The 19107-nt window shown below is 34.0% G+C and overlaps 4 protein-coding genes across 11 annotated transcripts in view; 2 read left to right on the top strand and 2 right to left on the bottom strand.

Moving 5' to 3' along the window:
- The first annotated feature begins 929 nt into the window (after nt 1-929).
- On the top strand, nt 930-5302 carry LOC103577858 (excitatory amino acid transporter 3). 2 transcript variants are annotated; one of them, XM_008558702.2, is made up of 10 exons: nt 930-1393; nt 2341-2612; nt 2846-3038; nt 3103-3145; nt 3370-3409; nt 3599-3785; nt 3880-4113; nt 4263-4454; nt 4521-4655; nt 4905-5302. In XM_008558702.2, the coding sequence occupies exons 2-10, from the start codon at nt 2357-2359 to the stop codon at nt 5053-5055; spliced, it is 1431 nt and encodes a 476-aa protein (XP_008556924.1). In that variant the 5' UTR covers nt 930-1393; nt 2341-2356; the 3' UTR covers nt 5056-5302. The 2 variants fall into 2 exon arrangements, with proteins under 2 accessions (XP_008556924.1, XP_008556923.1); XM_008558701.3 differs by having other exon boundaries at nt 931-1170; nt 4905-5300.
- Nucleotides 5303-5968: 666 nt separating this feature from the next.
- On the bottom strand, nt 5969-7388 carry LOC103577857 (vacuolar protein-sorting-associated protein 25). Its single transcript, XM_008558700.3, has 4 exons — nt 7234-7388; nt 7022-7167; nt 6250-6468; nt 5969-6161 (listed from the first exon to the last, which is right to left on the bottom strand). The coding sequence occupies exons 1-4, from the start codon at nt 7281-7283 to the stop codon at nt 6049-6051; spliced, it is 528 nt and encodes a 175-aa protein (XP_008556922.1). The 5' UTR covers nt 7284-7388; the 3' UTR covers nt 5969-6048.
- Nucleotides 7389-7442: 54 nt separating this feature from the next.
- On the top strand, nt 7443-8846 carry LOC103577856 (NEDD8-conjugating enzyme UBE2F). Of its 2 annotated transcripts, none has more exons than XM_008558699.3 (5): nt 7443-7607; nt 7689-7821; nt 7891-8052; nt 8223-8384; nt 8469-8846. In XM_008558699.3, the coding sequence occupies exons 2-5, from the start codon at nt 7714-7716 to the stop codon at nt 8583-8585; spliced, it is 549 nt and encodes a 182-aa protein (XP_008556921.1). In that variant the 5' UTR covers nt 7443-7607; nt 7689-7713; the 3' UTR covers nt 8586-8846. The 2 variants fall into 2 exon arrangements, with proteins under 2 accessions (XP_008556921.1, XP_008556919.1); XM_008558697.3 differs by having other exon boundaries at nt 7443-7601; nt 8469-8845.
- Nucleotides 8847-8955: 109 nt separating this feature from the next.
- The window catches only part of LOC103577855 (obscurin), a 32294-nt gene continuing 22142 nt past the window's right edge, over nt 8956-19107 (bottom strand). For 5 of the 6 annotated variants that reach the window (XM_008558695.3, XM_008558693.3, XM_053741058.1 and 2 more), the window contains 10 exons: nt 18976-19083; nt 17342-18505; nt 16495-16897; nt 16245-16428; nt 15873-16173; nt 15222-15800; nt 13971-15159; nt 13602-13903; nt 9532-13537; nt 8956-9462 (listed from right to left, as the gene is read on the bottom strand). In XM_008558695.3, the coding sequence (XP_008556917.1) occupies nt 9210-9462; nt 9532-13537; nt 13602-13903; nt 13971-15159; nt 15222-15800; nt 15873-16173; nt 16245-16428; nt 16495-16897; nt 17342-18505; nt 18976-19083 (8489 nt within the window). In that variant the 3' untranslated portion in view covers nt 8956-9209. The remainder of the gene's footprint in view (nt 9463-9531; nt 13538-13601; nt 13904-13970; nt 15160-15221; nt 15801-15872; nt 16174-16244; nt 16429-16494; nt 16898-17341; nt 18506-18975; nt 19084-19107) is intronic. The other variant, XM_008558694.3, reaches the window with a different exon arrangement.

Here is a 19107-nt window from a genome sequence, read left to right on the forward strand (position 1 = left end):
GCAATAATAGGTACAGTAATAAAGCAAACTACATTTTTTTTCCAATAACTTGATTATTAAAATATTCATTGAGGAAATATTAACATACACGAGTGCGGAATATTTCTGCAAGTTACAATTGATTGCATAACCAGAAAACACTTTTTATACTCCAACACCACGTTTTAAATAATAATTACAAACATTAATTATAATAATTATTATTATAATATTTAGTCTCCATTGTCGAGGACAAAATTTAAAATGCCCATTAAGTCGGCGCGTCCCACGACGTTTGTGTGTTTATATTTTTTTATTAGATTATGAGAAGAAATAAGAAGAACAGGAAATACACACAAAAAACCCGATAAAAAAACTATTCGTGACCTCGGTGTAATTTTTTTGGAGTTTTTTTCATCTGGAATTATTTTTTTGTTGCGTAAGAGTGTCGAAAATTTTAATATTATTATTATTATTATTACTATACATAAAGATATGTTAATGTCTAGATAAATAGATAAATAAATCTATAATCATTATTGGTCTCACGTAAAAAAATAGTTGTCAATAAATTTCAACTCCGATTTGAATTTAAAAACAAATTAATTAAACAACCAAGATTCAAATTTTTAAAATTAGATTGAAAATTTTTTTTAAAAACTATTCTGTACTGATTAATTCTTGAGTATATCAGTAAACATATACATAAATACCTATAGATAATTAACATATTCATTTATATCTTTGTATAAAAGTGTAAGTTATATTTACTATCACTTTTACAGATATTTAACACTTAAAAACAAGTAATATTAAAATAATGTATATGTATATATTTAATATGTTTGTATACACACTCCCTTCTTAGTTAGTTCTTTAACGTGCCAGTTTACCCGTTGATTCAAACACACACATGTTGCTTCCACGCGACCACGGATCAAGAATTCTGCGAGTCAACTCGAGCTGACTCTCAACCAGTCGACGAGTAACCGCGATCGCGTGTACACATTCACTTAACTTGTTGCTAAAACTTTTATTTCTTTTAAATTTTAAATTTCTTTTTTTTTTTTATAATTTTCAATACACTAAAAAAATTATTAATTAAAAAATTGGTCTGCGCATTTTATTGCGCAAGTGGCTTTTAAAATATTTCAAATAAATTTTTAACTGGCAACTGGTAACTTTTAGCTGGTAAGTGATGATTGGTAACTGAAAAAAAAATAATTTGGTGTTGTGTTAACATTTAATTGTTTAACAACGATTTATGTTTTGTGTGTTAATGTAAAGACATTTTAAATTTATAATTTCGCAATAAAAGAGCTGTAACTACTGGATCTGTGTGATATATTATTGTCTCGAGATTCTCAATCTACTCAATTTAAACTCTATATATACATATATATTTTTACTCAAGGTATATTTATGTTTATTTTTCACAATGCCGCAAGTTAATTTTGTAGACTATTTAAACAATATCCTATTCATAATAAAAATAATAATACTAACAGATACTTTTAGTATGAGTTGTGTCTGCGAGTATATTTGCACGAGTACCGTTAGGAATTTATTTAAAATCCGATAACGCTGAGCATCTTTAATAATAAAGCAACATATATATATATATTTATTTATTTTTTAACATTGAATTGGATGAAAAAAATGTTAAATAATTATGGTGATATTATTTTTAATCATATGAGTATTCCGAATGGAGATAAAGTTTGAATATTATCTTGAACAAAAAAAAATTATTTCATGTCAGCAGTAATTAATCTTAAAAGGATTTTATTTGATACTTTTTTTTTTAATGACTTTCTGTTAACCTTTGATCGTATGAGCCAGCAAAATATGCATATATTATTAAATAATCAATAGAGATATGAAAATAATTATTGAAAATGTTTAATTTATTTGTAATTAATATATACTTATTTTCATTTATCGAAGCAAAAAATTATCGAAATCATTGACCTATTTTTTATTTTATAGTGATTTAATCAAAAATTCATATAAATATACATATATTATACTCCGTTATCTTGAGTCATTTTTTTATGTTTATCATCCAGAATATTTTAGGACAAATTATGAAAAAAATTTTTTCTCAACCTTTCAATTAAAATTTAAAAAATTTCAGGCCATTTATAAAATAAATAATAATAAATAGATTTATACACATATATATAAAATCTATTACTGCGGAATTATAGTCATATACATTTATAAATAAAAATAATAGTGCAGATAAAATATGAAATAAAATATTTGGCAAACAATTCAAATATTAGATTGCAAAAAATATATATGACATTCAATAGGAGGATATTTTTATAATTAATAATCGTACGGAAATTATTTCAGATAAATAAAAATAAAAATGGCCCGACCAAAGAGATGGAAGAGTTGCATGTCTGAAAATTTATTAACTTTGCTGACAGTGGCGGGTGTATTGGCTGGTATTGCGCTCGGATTTATATTAAGAGCATCAAAATCAACACCATGGACCCAACGTGAGATAATGTACGTTAATTTTGCGGGAGATATCTTTCTTCGGATGCTAAAAGCTCTTATACTTCCTCTGATCGTCGGAAGTATTATCGCCGCCATCGGAAGTTTGGATCTCAGTTTATCTGGTACGTCCTTAGAAATTTTAATAAAAATAAACCAACCAATCGAATTACTATTAATGAATCATAAATCATTTATCAGTTGTCATAGCCTTGGGGACTTTAAATACTTATGTAACGTATTTTTCAATAGATAACTGATAGTTGATATTTTTTATACGGAAATCTTATCGTACTCCACTCTGATAAAGCTTCTTCAAGATTATTATACAAGTAGTAAAAAAATTTATAAATTACAGGAAAAATTGGAATGCGATCGGTCTACTACTACGGTACGACAACAATAACAGCAGTAACTCTAGGAATTATTCTCGTACTATCAATTCGACCTGGTGTTGTAAATGACCCGAATGGTGTTTTCATAAATGATCCTGGTGATTACAAGCCACCGAGAAATGTGACAACCACTGATACCCTTCTAGATTTAATCAGGTAGATTAATTATCAATATTTATAATCCTCTATTATTTTTAAAATATTATTTATTATTTTTCAGAAATATTTTCCCATCGAATTTAGTTCAAGCATGTTTACAATACGTGAGTAAATATTTATACATAAATTAGTAATAATAACAATAACAACAATTATTATAAACCACTTGAATTGAGTTGATTGATTACTTTGTATTTTAAAAAAATTTTAGTAATTATTTATCTGGATATATAATTTTTTTTGACATGTGCTTATCGCACGTGTTTATAAGATGAAATTTGTGTTACTATACATAAATAATAATTAAAATAAATATTTACTGTTGCAGTATCAAACGGAATTAATTACTCCAGAAAATATGACTGGAGGTAATAAAAATCATATATATTTGTTACAATTAATATAGTGTAGTATCTTTATATATATTAATCAAGGTCATTGTATAAATAGTCATGATCATAATAAGAGATAAATAAATACATAGGGGGGTATTGATAATTTAACTGCAATAAAATATTTATTTTTGAATTAATAAATAAATAAATTGATTACTTTAGTGGAGAGTATGCACGAATGGAAAATTGATCATAAATATAACGACGGTACCAACACATTGGGTCTGGTAATATTCGGAATTGTTATGGGCATAACGATCGGCAAGATGGGAGAACAGGGAAAGCCGCTTTTGGATTTTTTTTCTTCGCTCGCTGACGCAATGATGATAATTACCAATTGGGTAATATGGTACGTAATAAAATTTAAGTTTAAACTTAAAATTGAACTCTGCATTTAAATAGAAATCCAGAATCCTTGAATAAAAATAAATTTTATTACTAAGGATTTCGCCACTCGGTGTTACATTCTTGGTAGCCTCAAAGCTTTTGGAGATCCAGGACTTCGGAACAGTGGTGGGGACTCTGGGGTGGTACTTTATGACAGTATTGTTAGGGTTATTCATCCACGGGTTCGGGACATTATCAGTGATCTACTTCGTATGCACACGAGAACTTCCATTCAAAGCCATAAGTCAAATGGGTCAAGTAGCTGTTACGGCTTTCGGGACAGCTTCGAGGTACAATGACCTTTTCACACATAAATATATACATATATACATTTTTATCCGTCGATTAACTTTCACTTTCAATAATCCCAATTAATTTTTAAGCTTTCATTTATTTATTTATTTATTTATTTTTTTTTTTTTTTTTCAAATTTTAACAGTTCCGCAACTCTTCCAATCACGCTCCAGTGTCTCGATAACATGGGCCTGGATCCAAGAATCACAAGATTTGTTGTCCCAATTGGTGCGACAATTAATATGGATGGTACTGCGTTGTATGAAGCTGTCGCAGCTATTTTTATTTCACAAGTCAGAGGAATTGAAATGTCAATAAGTAAAGTTATCGGTGTAAGGTAAATTGCAATAATTAATTAATTAATTATATTAAAGCTACTTAATTAATTAATTTGTAAATAAAGTGTTACAGCAACTGCTGCTAGTATAGGAGCTGCAGGTATTCCTCAAGCTGGTTTAGTGACAATGGTAATGGTACTTGATACCGTTGGTTTACCAGCTAAAGATGTATCATTAATTATTGCCGTTGATTGGCTTTTGTAAGTTAATTATTATGTTATATTTGAATTTATTATTAATCAAAGTCTTGATTTAAATAAAATATTTGGCCTGATGATTGTATTAGTAATTGAATTGTCAGTTTATAAAAACAAATTTTGATCAAGACTTTGTTTAATTTTCCACTTGAGTACTCTACACCAAACTTTCCTGATAAATATTGTAATTGATAATATTACTTATTGATAGCCAGTAATTATAATTTTATTTAATTGTTTATTGAACTGCAGAGACCGATTCAGAACGACAATAAACGTAGTTTGTGACGCACTTGGGGCTTGTATTATTGAAAAAATGAGCCGAGGTGAGCTCGATGCAGCCACAGCAAAACAGCAAGAGGAAGCTGTTGAACTTACGCACTTGAGTAAAACCGAAGTATAAATAAATAAATATATATAATATTATTTTTAAATATTATACATTATGATATTTAAAATTTTGATGATCCGTACGGATATTTATTGAGTCCTGCAAGATACTTACATCGTTCCGGTGCTAATTTACCAGTTAATATTTCTTTAAAATAAAAAGAAATATAAATATTTAAATACTCATTTATCTTGCCATATTTTTTAATGCACAAGAAGAGTAATTCACGAGTTTATTGATGTCTTATTATAATTATCTGTTGATAAAAATTTTATTCATTTAATTATGTACGTAATATGAGTACTAGCGGTACTTACAATTTATATATATATATATATATATATATATATATAAATTTAATAAATTCTTCAACTGCCATTGTATTCATTAATCAAAACTCGTGTTAATTATGTTAAAAATATAATTGAGTCATAAATAATCAAATTTAAAAAAAATTACGGGCTTTTATTTAAATTAATAATTAAAAAAAAAAAAAATATTAAAGCCCTCAGCCTGTTAAAATAATAAACTAAATAACCGCCAAAGAACGTTATGGGAACAAAATAATTTTAAAAATTGATATTATGTACATACAATAAAAATACATAGAGCAAACATTTAAATATTTTCGATACTTATTAATTATATAGATGTGTTCAGTTTATTAAAAACTTAATTAATATTTAATTAAGCTGATAAAAATATTCCAATGGCGATTTTTGATTTTTTATTTAAATATATACTGTAATTAATTACTTAAAATATATCGATGCTTAACTTTTTTTTTTAATCGTCTAAATGTACGATTTATTTTATAGTTAATATATTAATTAAAATGCTGATTAATGGTGCTAATATTTTTAATTTTATGAACTGTAATAAATATTAATTATTTTTCTTTTTTTAAATGTATCAATAATTAATGTGTACGAAAATTGTAATAGAATAAAGATATTTTATCGATAAAATAAATTGTTGTTTATTAAAATTAATTAATTATAATAATTAAAAAAATTTAACACCCTGATTATCATCAAAAATAATTAACTCAGCTTTACCTTGTGGCTCTAATGTCCTAAGTGATCTCAAAATAACTTCTGTGTCAAGTCCATAAAATTCTGTAATTTATTTAAAATAAATAATTAATATTTATTATGAATAAATTATTTAAATACAGAAAACAAGTTACATTGATTTATTTCTGACCTTGATCGACGGTATTTTCTCCTTGAGTTAATTCAAATAGTGTGCAAACGCTGTTGAGGAATCCATTGTCTTGTGCCCAGGTATAGACAATATTACCCCATTCCTCTAGAGTATGCCAGTGAATTAACCATCTTTGTTTTGATTTGTCTAGAGCTGTTGCGTTGCCTGATTTTTGTAAATTATCTAGTATCAGTTGTACCACTTCTGGTGATAATTTTCCTGGTAAATAAAATAATAAATCATTATTGCGATACTGCACAAAAATGTTGGATTAAATTAAAGCATCTGGGTTTAATAAAAGTAAAAACTTTATTTGAATAGGCCAAGGCCTTGTCATAAATTTTGTATGATTTAGTAGGACAGAGTCAACTTGATAAACTTTAGAGCAGGGTAATTTGGGTCCCTTCGTAAAAGTATTTTTATTATCAATTTGGGTGTCTGTTGATTATAAGTATGGGAAAAAACTAATTCGTCATGTGTAAGTAGGTGGCCCAGTTTCTGACCTTTTAAAGATTGTAGATGACGTACTACGATGATAACATGCATTATAATATCAATTTTTGATTAAAAATAAATATAAAATTTTAATTTGTTTTTTTTTAAGAGTTTTTTTATGAACGTAAAATTTAATTTTCTGTCGCTTTTAGATTTCGAAGACTGGGTATTTTACATCAAACGCTTTTTTGGGAGGGGGAGGAGGGATATCACCCTGACAGCTCAAATTACTCAGATTGACAGTAATTAAAAATAAATAATTAAATAAAATTCGTACTTTTGATCGCTGTATTATTAAATAATGGACTAGAATGAATTTCTCTTGTGTCTAAAATTGATTGTTTCGTTGCTTGGTAATAATTTAAAACTAAACTTGTCCATGCTGACAATTGTTTTTCTTTTGTTTCTGCATGAGGCTGTAATCTATCAACAAATAAATTAATTATTAAATATTTATGTAATTAGAAAAAATAAATAAATTTAACTTACGTAAAAAATGGCGGGAAACTGTACTGCCAAGGCCACTCAATTTCACTCATTATCAATTACCTAATTATTGATAAAAAATAACAATGACGATTAATTATTTTGTTTATATATTTGTTTTGTAAACAGATATAAAAGAGATCGATATATAAAATTCGAGGTTATAATCGAATCGCCATTTTGAGTCTCGATTATTATTATTATTATTGTTGTTATTTTGTAACGGAAAAAAAATTAACTTTACAAACAAAAAAAGTCATTGTCCAAATAAAAACAATAATAATTACGTGATAACAGATAAAATAGTTTTGATTATGTATTGAAAGTCCATACATATACTATTTAATTAAGAATATTTAAATTATTATTTGGTAAGTGTGAGTAAATTTTATTAGGTTAATAATTAAAGTAAAATAAACATTTATTAAAATTTTAATTTATCGATAATTATTTTTTAGTTTTTCATAAAATAGAGTGAAGATCATGATAACATTGAAGGGTAAATTGAAAAAAGATGGAGAAGTATCAAATTCAAAGCCTAAGGATTTTAACAAACGTATTTCTGTCCGCGACAAATTACTAGTTAAGGAGGTAATTTTTTTTAATAAATTTATTAAGTAAAGGAATTGGTTTGTTATTTATGATAAATTTATTTAATAGGTCCAAGAAATGGAGCAAACTTTACCCAACACTTGTCAAGTGACATTTGATGATCCTCATCGTCTGCATGAATTTATTCTCATGATTGTACCTGACGAAGGCTATTGGTTGGGTGGTAAATTTTATTTTCAAATTCATATACCTGAGGAATATAATATGACGGTAATTTATTTAATTATTAAAATATATTAAGACAGATTTGAATAAGAGAAATAATATTTTAAAAGTAGGATCTGATAAAAATTGTGAGCTCTAAAGTGATAACAAGTTGCGTTATCGTACGACTTTTCATAATTTTCATCTGTAATTTTTTTTATTTTTATAATTTACAGCCGCCAGTAGTTAAATGTTTAACAAAACTTTGGCATCCGAACATAAATCTAGACGGCGAAGTTTGTTTATCTATTTTGAGACAAAGCAGCATTGATGGTATGGGCTGGGCACCGACACGTAAACTCAAAGATGTTGTATGGGGTTTGAATTCATTATTTACTGTAAGTACTTTTGCTTCAATTAATCATTTGTTTAAGTTTATTAAAGATATTAATCAGGATTTATTTATAATTTTTTTTGTCCAGGATCTTTTGAACTTTGACGATCCACTAAACAAAGATGCCGCTGATTTATTTTTAAACAACAAAGAATCATTTCGTAATAAAGCACATGAATACGTACTCCAATATGCTAAAAGATGATTCTAAATAAATGAATCTAGTGTAATAAGTTATAATAATTAATTTTTACTCTTGTACATTTTTAATAGTTCGGTCTTGATAATACTTGAAAAGAAAAAAATTTAATTATCTATTGTCTCATTAAATAATTATTTTTTTGCTAGTCTATAAATTCAAATTTTTTACCTGATACTTTTTTCTTAAGTTAATATTCACTTGAAATATATTTTAATTTAAATACCTAAATATGTAAGGAGTTGGATAAAAAATTTTTTTGTCAATAAAAATAAATTTAAACGAGAGTTTATTTTTTAATTTATTTAATTGCAAATTAACAATTATCTTCTTATTTATTAATTTCTAACTACGAAACAGCCAATAATAATTATAATTATAATAGTAATAATAATAATAATAGTAATCATTTTTCAAATTTATAATACTTGATAAAATCGAGTCATTAAAAGTTTTAACAGAGAAAAAAAAAATGTCAACTAAAAATTTAGTCGAATTTAAAAAAACTCAATAAACTCGCAGTCTATTAAAATTATAATTTCAATGACCTTTAAGTTACGTATATATATATATATATATAAATATTTAATAATAAAATAAATAAGATTAATATTATAAAAATCACATAAATTATTGAATATTGTCAATCGATGTGATTAATTCGTCTTGCGTGCTGTATGATCTATTCAATTGGCGGACGTTACCAAAAGCCATCATCAAATTGTCATTTTTGGATGCTAATTTAGCTTTTTCTTCGTGATACTCTTCATTGTATGCTTTCAATCTACTGCCGGGAAATGATGCTCGTTCACGTTTTTTAATCATAAATTCTGTTGGTGTTGCCCATCTGTGTTCATGGCATTCTTCAGCTGTTGGTCTTTTGCTAAATAAATAAATAAATTAGTGTAAAGTAATGACTATTGATTAGTAAATTAATTAATAAAATTATTACCTAGGTGTTCTTTTGAATAACAACATGAGGAACCTCGTGGCTTCTTGACTTATTTCCTTGTACAAATATTCAAACCTGTACCTAACGAATGAAATATTTTGTCTTGTTTCATGCTCATCATTGCCCTTGAATGGAGATGCCCCGGAGAGGAGAACGTAAGTAAGCACGGCGACACTCCAGATGTCTGTCTGGGGGTAGGCCAGCTCTTCGTTGAGAACTTCTGGTGATCGGTACTCAAGATGTCCAAGATTTTGAGGTACTTCGGTACCTAGTTTTGAAACCTTGTGAGCGGATCCAAAGTCTACTAGTTTGATGTGTGCGGATCTGAGAGAGGCCATGACGATGTTGTCGGGTTGAATGTCTAGATGACAGTAACCGCGCCAGTGTAGATATTGAAGTGCGTCTAGAACCTCGGTGATTATTGTGGCGACGCAGTTTTCTGTGTACTCTGGTCTGCTGGCCAAATAAGTCAGCACATCTGAGCCCTGTAATTTTTCCATTATAAAGACGGCGACTGGGGAGTCAGCGGCCCAGTAAGCTGCCTCCAACAGAGCTATTCGCTCATGTCTCAAAGATCTCAAGACCTGAAACTCTTCGCCGACAAATTCCTTGCGGTCTTGACTGGCTTCAAGTATTTTAGCGACCACCAGTTTGTCGGATTCTTTTTCTGCGCCTTTTACGACCATCGAAAACTGACCGCGATATACTTCTGATATAAATGTATAGCGTCCGGTGAACTGGGCATCGATGGTCCATTCAATAGGCTCATCTTCGATATCATAGTTCAGCTTGGGTTTGTCCTCACTGGGAACTATCTCGTGCCCAGACTCAGTCAAATACTGAAGATGTTTCATCGCGCGGCTGATGGGTATTTTTGGCGCGCCTTCTGGTTTTGTTTGAATAAGATTAGTCTCGAATCCTTTTTCACTCCACCCGATGCGATTTCTCGCAGCCAACCGGAAGTGGTAACTGGTGTTGGGCTGCAAGTCCTTAACTAAATAAAATTCGTGATCAATATTACTGGCGACATCAATCCAGTCCACGGAATCTCCGGCTTTGTACTGCAGGTTGTAGCAAAGTACTTCCGAGTTACCATCATCTTTCGGTGGTTTCCAGCGTAGCAGTACTTCTGTGTCAGACACATTGCAGACTTCAGGTGCTTGTGGCAATCCAGGCTCTGTTGCCAGAACGACGCGTGTACGCGCTACCGTCTGTCCAACATTATTTCTTGCAACTACTTTGTAAATTCCAATGTCAATTTCGCGTGCTGGGTTGAAACTCAATATAGACCTGCCATCAGTGTCTTCAATTATGCTGATGCGCTTTCCTTCTTGGATCACTAGGTCGTTCTTGAACCATTGGACTGCAGGTTTGGGATTGCCTACAGCCAGACACGTCAACTGAGCGCACTTGCCGCATTGGATTTGCAACATCTGGGGTTTTTCCCGTAAAAATGGCAAGTGTCCGCCCTTTTTGGTCTCCATCATAGCTTCGGCTTCGGCATAAGAGTCCAGTCTAGTTCCTAGTTCATGACGTAGACGTCTCATTGTATGACAATCAGCAGCACCGTAATTATTGATACGAGCTTTACGTTCGTCATCTATTTCTTCATCCATTACATCAGTAAACCGTCTTCGTTCTCGGATTATCGGCGTACGCCAATCGTAGCCCTCGTCGTCAAAGACGCGGGCAAATGCTGATCCACGATTGTGTGCCACTTTCATGTACTCACGTAGACGTACTGGGAAATCGGTATCACGTAATTGGAGTAGATATGTATCGGGTCCATTCTGATAGTGACTTTCATTTTTAATGAGACCAATTTCAGTATCAATCGGCACGCGAGACGGTACTTTGTTTTCCCAGGTACGGGGTTCTGGTTTATCACGCTTGGTGGGTGTAAAGGGACGTTCCTCTGGCTCAGGAGTGTACCGATGACCAGGTGGGTAGACCATGCGAGATGGATGCTCGAATGCGCTACTGAGCTTGCGTCTGCGGTACCAAGTGCGGCAGGAAGCGTTGCCATACCAGTCTCTGAATAATGTGTAGTAATTTTTGAGATTTTCTGAGGGAATTTTGTAGGGTTCTGTAGGCACTCTGTCTGTCATGTTAAGCCAGGGGTGGCGCAGTGCTGCAGTAACATCCATACGATCGTCAACTTTGTAGACCAATAGGCAGCGAATAAAGTCACGCGCTTCAGTTGATATATTTTGCCACCATCGCTCATCAAAGTCCCAAGTACCGTTTTTTATTTTAGTCAGTGTTTCACGGTCATTTGCGCCGCGGAATGGAGATATTCCAGACAATAGAATATGAGTGATGATACCTAGAGACCACATGTCCGCAGCATAAGTAACTCCTTCCTCGTTTACGACTTCTGGAGCCACGTATTCAGGCATTCCGTATACAAGAGTCATCAATCTGCCGTAAGAAATACGACGCGCTAGACCAAAGTCTGTTATTTTCAAACTGTCACCTCCTGAGTGAGAGATCAGCAGATCACCGAGCGTAAGACTTAAATGTGCCCAGCTTTCATTGTGCATGTACTCAAGTCCTTGTAAAATTTGTCTGATGTAATTAGCGATTTCGTATTCGTTGTAGAAAGGTTGGCGAGTAAGAGTGTCAACTAGTTCTCCACCGGCGGCCAGCTCCATCACGAGGTTCAATGACCCGTCAGTCTCGTACGCGTCATGGAGACGAATAAGTCTGCGATGATTCAAATGATTCATAGCATTCATTTCGCTGAGCATAATGGGCTTAAGTTCACCGCGACCGTGCATCAATTTAGCCGCAAAGTTACGTCCAGTAGAGCGTTCAACCGCGTGGTAAGTAACGCCTTGAGTACCACGACCAAGTTCATCACCCAGATCGTAGAATTCGTCGAAGGGCTTGGCTTTGGTCTTGACGTCGGTGTTCCGGGTGTAAGTCCGGTAGCCATACTCGTGCTCGTTCTCCTCGATGTGAACCATCACTGAACAAGATACGGATCCGGCTACATTGCGCGCGCTGATGGAATACAGGCCCTCATCTTTGACAATCGCGTCGTTTATCGTGAGTACGGAAGTGTCCGGGTCAAAGAAGTCGATCTTGACGCGAGCGGTTGATGTCAAAGGTTTCCAGTCTTTGTACCACTTCAATTCGGGGAACGGGACGCCAGTAACGCGGGCTTGGATGTGTCCATTTCGGCGCAGCATGACGTAAGACTCCTCAGGCCGCTGGATAAATGTTGGATACTCTGCTATCTCGAGTCTGACACGTTGTCGCGCCTCGCCGTGTTCATTTGTCGCAATTGCTTCATACATTCCGACATCACGTTCTAGCATTTTGTTGATGAATAGTGTCGCTTGTCCATTGCGCGTATAACTCTGGTCGTAACGGCCTCCCGACTCTATTAATTCATTATTAAAATAGTAAGTCATTTTAGGCTTAGGGTAGCCGTAGACAAACCAGAAGAGGTTGCAGTTGTGATTCTTGACGCCGTACTGGGTGTCGTGCTCTTGGCGCAAGAACTTGGGAATTTGGGCATAGCCATCGTGAGGTGGTCGCTCGATGTCAAAGTCCTTGGGGAAGTACGGAGAAGTCTCGGGGCGGAAGTCAATGCCTGGTGGTAAATAGGGATGGAATTTAGGTGGGTCGGGAAGTAATTTAGATCTATAAGTCTGAGCGAAAGGTGACGGATCACTGATTCCGTATTTATTTTCTACGCGGATGCGGAATTTATAGTCGCGGAAGGGCTCAAGGTTGCGGATATCACAGACACAGCTACGAATTCCTGAGCGCGCCGTGAACCAATCGCCATCTGGCTGCTCGCACATCTCCACTAAATATGTGACAGGTACACGCGGCCCTATGGGGATAGAGGGCTTCCAAGAAAGCGTCAAGTGCCGATCCATCATCCGGCTGATTATCGGGCGATCTGCTAAGGGCAGAGGTATACCTGACTTGCGATACTTGTCGAACTCTGAGTATTGATCAGCAAGTGGTTTCTTTGTACGCGGTTCCAATGCTGCAAGTTTATGAATATTTTAATAAATTATCAGTCACTAGTATTTAATATTAAAATAACTTACTCTCGTAACGCATTTCAGCATGACAAGTGTCTTCACCATGGGGATTTATAATTCTCAGGCTGTATTTTCCGACATCGTGTTCCTCAACATTGAGAATTGTCAGTCTCAGCAACCCGCTACCCTCTTCGTCCATTCTAATACGGTCAGTTGGCCAAAGTCTTTCATCATTGCGGTACCACTCGAAACTTGGATCAGGTATTCCCGTAGCGCATGCTGTAAACTTGGCAGTCATTCCTTTGTAAACCTCACAGTCGCCTATTCTCTTTAAGAATGATGGTGGCTCTACTTTTTGTTGCTTGTCTCTGTAAATAAATTCATTAAGAATTTAAAAAATGAATAAATATAAGTGTTAGCATTAAAAATACTTACATTTTATCAGCAACAGTCAATAAAGCTTCACAAGAAGCGTCACCGTCTTTATTAATAGCTCTGCATTTATATTTACCAGCATCTGAAGGACTACAATCTTTAACAAATAGTGAGCAAGCATCGCCGTCACGTTTTATTATATATTTATCAGCATCTTTGGGAATTGGCTTGTCATTGAAGTACCAGGAAACATCAGGTCTGGGTATTCCAGTTATTCTCGCGGCGAACTTGGCATCGTTACCGGGTACTTGTTGCAAGTCTGTGAACTTTTGAGTGAAATTAGGCCGTTGGAATACTTTACGGACAGTTGCGATGGCGTTTGAGGCGTCTTCGCCTGAAGGATTCACTAGACGACAGCGATAGACACCAGCGTCTTTTGCAGTAGTTGGATTTATTTCCAGTCCGACTTTTTTGCCATCGCAAGTCATCAAAATGCGATCCGAAGGTTCTATGGGCTCTCCATCTTTGGTCCAGAATACGTCGGGCATTGGGTTGCCAGCAAAGGAGGCACTGAATGTCAAGGGCTCACCTTCTTCGATGCTCGTGTCTCTCAGAGGTCCCAAGAAACAAGGTTTTTCTTCAGGTGCATCAGACTTTGACTTACTACTGACATTGAGGATTCCTTTGCACTCCTCTTCGCCTACGGTGTTGAGCGCTGCGACTCCGTACTCACCCGCGTCGTCGACGGTAACCTTATCAATTAAAAGAGCCTGAGTTCCGTCTGGCTGTGACACTATTTTAATGTGCGTTCCGTCAGGAATTATTTCAACCCCATTGTAAGTCCAGGCGATCAGTGGCAAAGGTTTTCCAACAATCTTCACCTCCATCTTTGCAGGAAAACCTTCGACGACAGTCATCGGTTGAAGAGTCGACAAGAACTCGGGTTTCTTTTCTTTGGCCTCGACAGTCACCACCGCCTTGCCTGTTACGTCTCCTAGTTTATTTTTAACCACCAGAGAATAGGTACCAGCATTCTCGGGCTTTACTTTGTCAATAGATATTCCCATGAGACCGTTGGGCTCATTTATAAATTCAATGTCCGGTGATTGGCGCACTGGGAGCCCGTCTTTGAACCACTGGACCTCAGGACTTGGGAATGCGACCACTTGGGCTTCGAGTTTCAGAGGTTGTCCAGCTGTTACTGTGACATCTTCAAGTGGTTTTGAGAATGATGGCTTGCGTGGTGTCGCTGAAATTATTTAAACAATAACATTAAATTTATACTTAAATTAGGAAAATATTTATACTTACGTTTGATAGCGACTGCACACTGAGAAGTACTTTCTCCGTTATTATTCTTGGCAATTATTTTGTAAGCGCCACTGTCAGTGGGTGTGCATTTCTCGATGGTCAATTTAGTTGAACCATTGGGCTGAGTTTCAATTTTCACGTGATCGTCGGGCTTAATCTCTTCACCGTCTTTGAACCAGGTGACCTTCGGGAAAGGACTGCCGTCGACCTCGACGTCAAATACCAGAGGCGCGTCTTCCTCAATTTGCTGTGAGCGGGGGAGTAATTCAGCGAACGTGGGCGGCAGACGGATCATCGACACCGTGCACTTTGATTTTGCTTTGCCAGCGCGATTTGTCGCCACACAAGTCAATTCACCCTCGTCGCTCTGCTGGAAGTGTTCAATTCTGAGCCGGCTGTACACGTGACCGTCTATTGTGGTCGTTATAATATGACGTTCGTCTGGAATAATCTCGTCGCCGTTCAACAGCCACTGGATCTTCGGACGTGCGATTCCTTTGGCCTCGATTTTGAATTCGATCGGCGCGTCATGACGCACTGATCCGTTGGTTATTTCTAACAGGAACTCTGGTGGCTCAGCTATAAAATTACATAATAAATAAATAATTTAATTAATTAATTATAAAGTTAAATAATTAATAAATTTCTTACTGTAAGGAACTAATTCAGCTTCAGCAGTATCTTCTCCTAAATAATTTTTAGCCGTAACTTTATAAACACCCGCGTCATCATACTCGACGCACTTAAATACCAAATAATATTTCATGTCACGATAATTATCTTCCTGAGCGAAACGATTTTCGTCGTCTAAAATAATTCCATCTTTCTCCCAGGTCAGTTCTGCGCGAGGATTTGATTTTATTATCACTTCCCATTTAGATAATTCTTCAACCGCCGCATTGAGTTCTTTGAACTCGAGAATTTCTGGCTGCACCAGCAACTCTAGACGCGCCTAAAAAATAAATTTATATAATAATAAATACGTAAATACATAGATATAGATATTTATAAATAAATATTTACATTTGAACTGTCATCTCCCCATTTGTTTTCAGCGCGTAATGTATACTTTCCAACGTCTTCAAGAGTGCAATCACTCACAGTGAGATTGTAAGTACATTCAATAAGAGCATCATCAACTTTTTTAGTCGAACGCTCCATTTTATATTTATCATTTTCTGGTGATAAATCAACTCCTTCATGTGACCTAAAAAAAAAAAAACGAAAATAAATATTAAATAATAAATAAATTTAAAAAAAATTAATAAATTACCAGATGACGTCAGGAATGGGATCAGCCGTAAGCACACATTGGAAAGTGCCGGCTCCATTTTTCTCAGCATCGATATCTTGGAGGGGTTCAGTGAATCTGGGCTTACGAAGCTCACTCTCTGGAGCAACTTCTATGTAAGCATCGACACTTATGGTACCAAGTTTGTTGGACAAGACTAATTGGTACAAAGCCGTTTCGTTCTCCGTGAGTTTTGTGAATGAGAGAGTGAACTTTTCTCCAGTGTGTCCCGGCTTGGCTTTGTCCGCGGACCTGAGCGGGTTCCCGTCTTTGAACCACTTGGCGTCAGGTCGCGGTAATCCCGTTCCGTGGACTGTAAATGTCTTGTTCTGGGTCGCGAATACTGTGCAGTCTTCGAAGTCTGAGCTCACTATCGACGGCGCGGCTTTATAAATAATAATTAAAAATAATTTTAATATTTATTGGGGTAATAGTAATAATTTTTAAAAAATTACGCTTTTTATTATTGGAACACTTGTTTAATAAAAATAAAAGTATTTTCTAAGTAAGTAAGTAAGTAATTGAATAATTTTATATACTTACTCTTACCTTGGCAAGAAGAATTTCCCAGAGGACGAGTGTGTGCTGAATAGTGTACTCATGCAAGCCAAGCATTTTATTAAGCACGAAAGGATAACAAACGAAAAAATATAAAATAAAATAAATGATAAATTGCAATAATGGATGATTATAATTAACTTTTTACAAATAAATGTATAAATAAATAATTTACATTACCAAGCAGAAGTACTTAAATAAAATAAAAGCCACTATAAATAAATTTTTAGATTAAAAAAAAAAAAAATAAAAAAAAAAAATGAAGTCTCACCTTCAAGGCCGTCGGAGGTTTTATCTTTTTTATCGGCTTCCTTATCTAAAATTTCTTCGAGAACACTTCTTTGTCTTTTGATACGACTGAAAAGCTCGCGAGTCTTGTCATCTAGGTCAGCGTCATCATCATCGTCGTAATTATTACCATTGACAATAGAATTAGACCGAGCCTGGGAGCTTTGTCTAGACAAATTTGAAACACTTTCGGCTTTAGATTCAACGGAGTTTACCCGACTAATTTTCGAGCTCTGTCTTGATAATTTACTTTCTTTGACCTCCGGAGTCTGAGAAGATTCTAAATCTTTTGTGATGATTTTTTTTTCTTCAGATTCCAGTTTTTCTACTTTCGAACTTTGCCTTGATAATTTACTTTCTTTTACTTCTGGAGTCTGAGATGATTCTAAATCTTTTTTAACACTTTTTTTTTCTTCCGACTCAAATTTTTCTATTTTTGAACTCTGTCTTGATAATTTACTTTCTTCAACTTCCGGAATCTGAGACGATTCTAAATCTTTAGTTATAATTTTTTTCTCCTCAGACTCCATTCTCTCGAGCTTTGAATTTTGTCTCGTAAATTTACTTTCTCCCACCTCTGCTTTATGCGGACCATTACCATTCGTTAAATTAACTTCCTTTTTATCAGTAACTTTAGTAGAATCCAATGTGTCGAGCTTAGAAGTCTGCCTTGATAACCTCTTAGCTCTCTGAGATTTTTCTTCAATCATCTCAATCTTGGCCTCGCCATCCCGTCCATCATCAACGTAACACTCTTCGATGATAGTTTCCTTGTACCTGATCGCATGATTAGGTCCATATTCTTCAATAATATTTTCTTCAATATGTTTGGAGTTTTCAAACCCTCCATTAGTCTTGATCTCATATTGACAATTGACATTTTCGCCACTGACATCTCGGGACAGAGCTTTCATAGACTCGTCATCCGAGACCGAGACAATAGAAACCCCCCGATTTACTTTGAGTCTAGTGTCCATGTCTTCTTTGTCTGAAAATTCCTCAACGATTCCATTGCTGCCTGTATTGTCTTTCAACGTAAAACTATACGAAGGTATTTCTTCAATTAGTGGCACCTCCTCGGTATTGAGCTCCTGGCATTCGACTTTAGTGGTCTTCATCTTGCTGATTGTGTGACACTCGTCCGGACCTGCGGGGACTAACAAATCACTATCTCGTTCTACTGGGAGTCCCCTAAGACTCAAACTTAGTTTTTATTTTATTAAAAAAAAAAACAATTTTATTTTTAATCTTAAGCCCACACTTAACATCATTTATATTTTAAATGCTTCAAGAATTCAATTTATTAATAATAATTAATTAATTAATTTTATATTTTAGATGAAATTAAAGCAATAGATGAAGAGATATTAATCAGCAATTAGAAGCTATTGCATGTTTTTTTTTGTCTTATAAGTGTAAATTATTTCAATTTAAGAAAAAGAGGTAAAATGAGTTCCTTTGGGAAGCCCATATTGCCTCCTCTCTCTTATAAACATTTATTACGACCAGTTTATTGAAAATAATAAAAAAAAATTTAATAAATGAACCAGTAGTTAGAACTTTTTATTTATTAATTTGATTAATTGTTTATAGTGTAATGTTTTTATGTAACGTTACCTGACATCGTGGCTTGGTGTTCAGTCGTTGATTCTACGGAAATCGTTATCATATCTCCGTCTTTTCCATTAACTACTTTCGTTTTAGTTATTTTCTCCACTTTATTACCTGAATTTTTTTTTAATAAGTAAC

This window comes from Microplitis demolitor, chromosome 1, assembly GCF_026212275.2.
Source record: "Microplitis demolitor isolate Queensland-Clemson2020A chromosome 1, iyMicDemo2.1a, whole genome shotgun sequence".
In the NCBI taxonomy this organism is placed as follows: Eukaryota; Metazoa; Arthropoda; class Insecta; order Hymenoptera; family Braconidae; genus Microplitis; species Microplitis demolitor.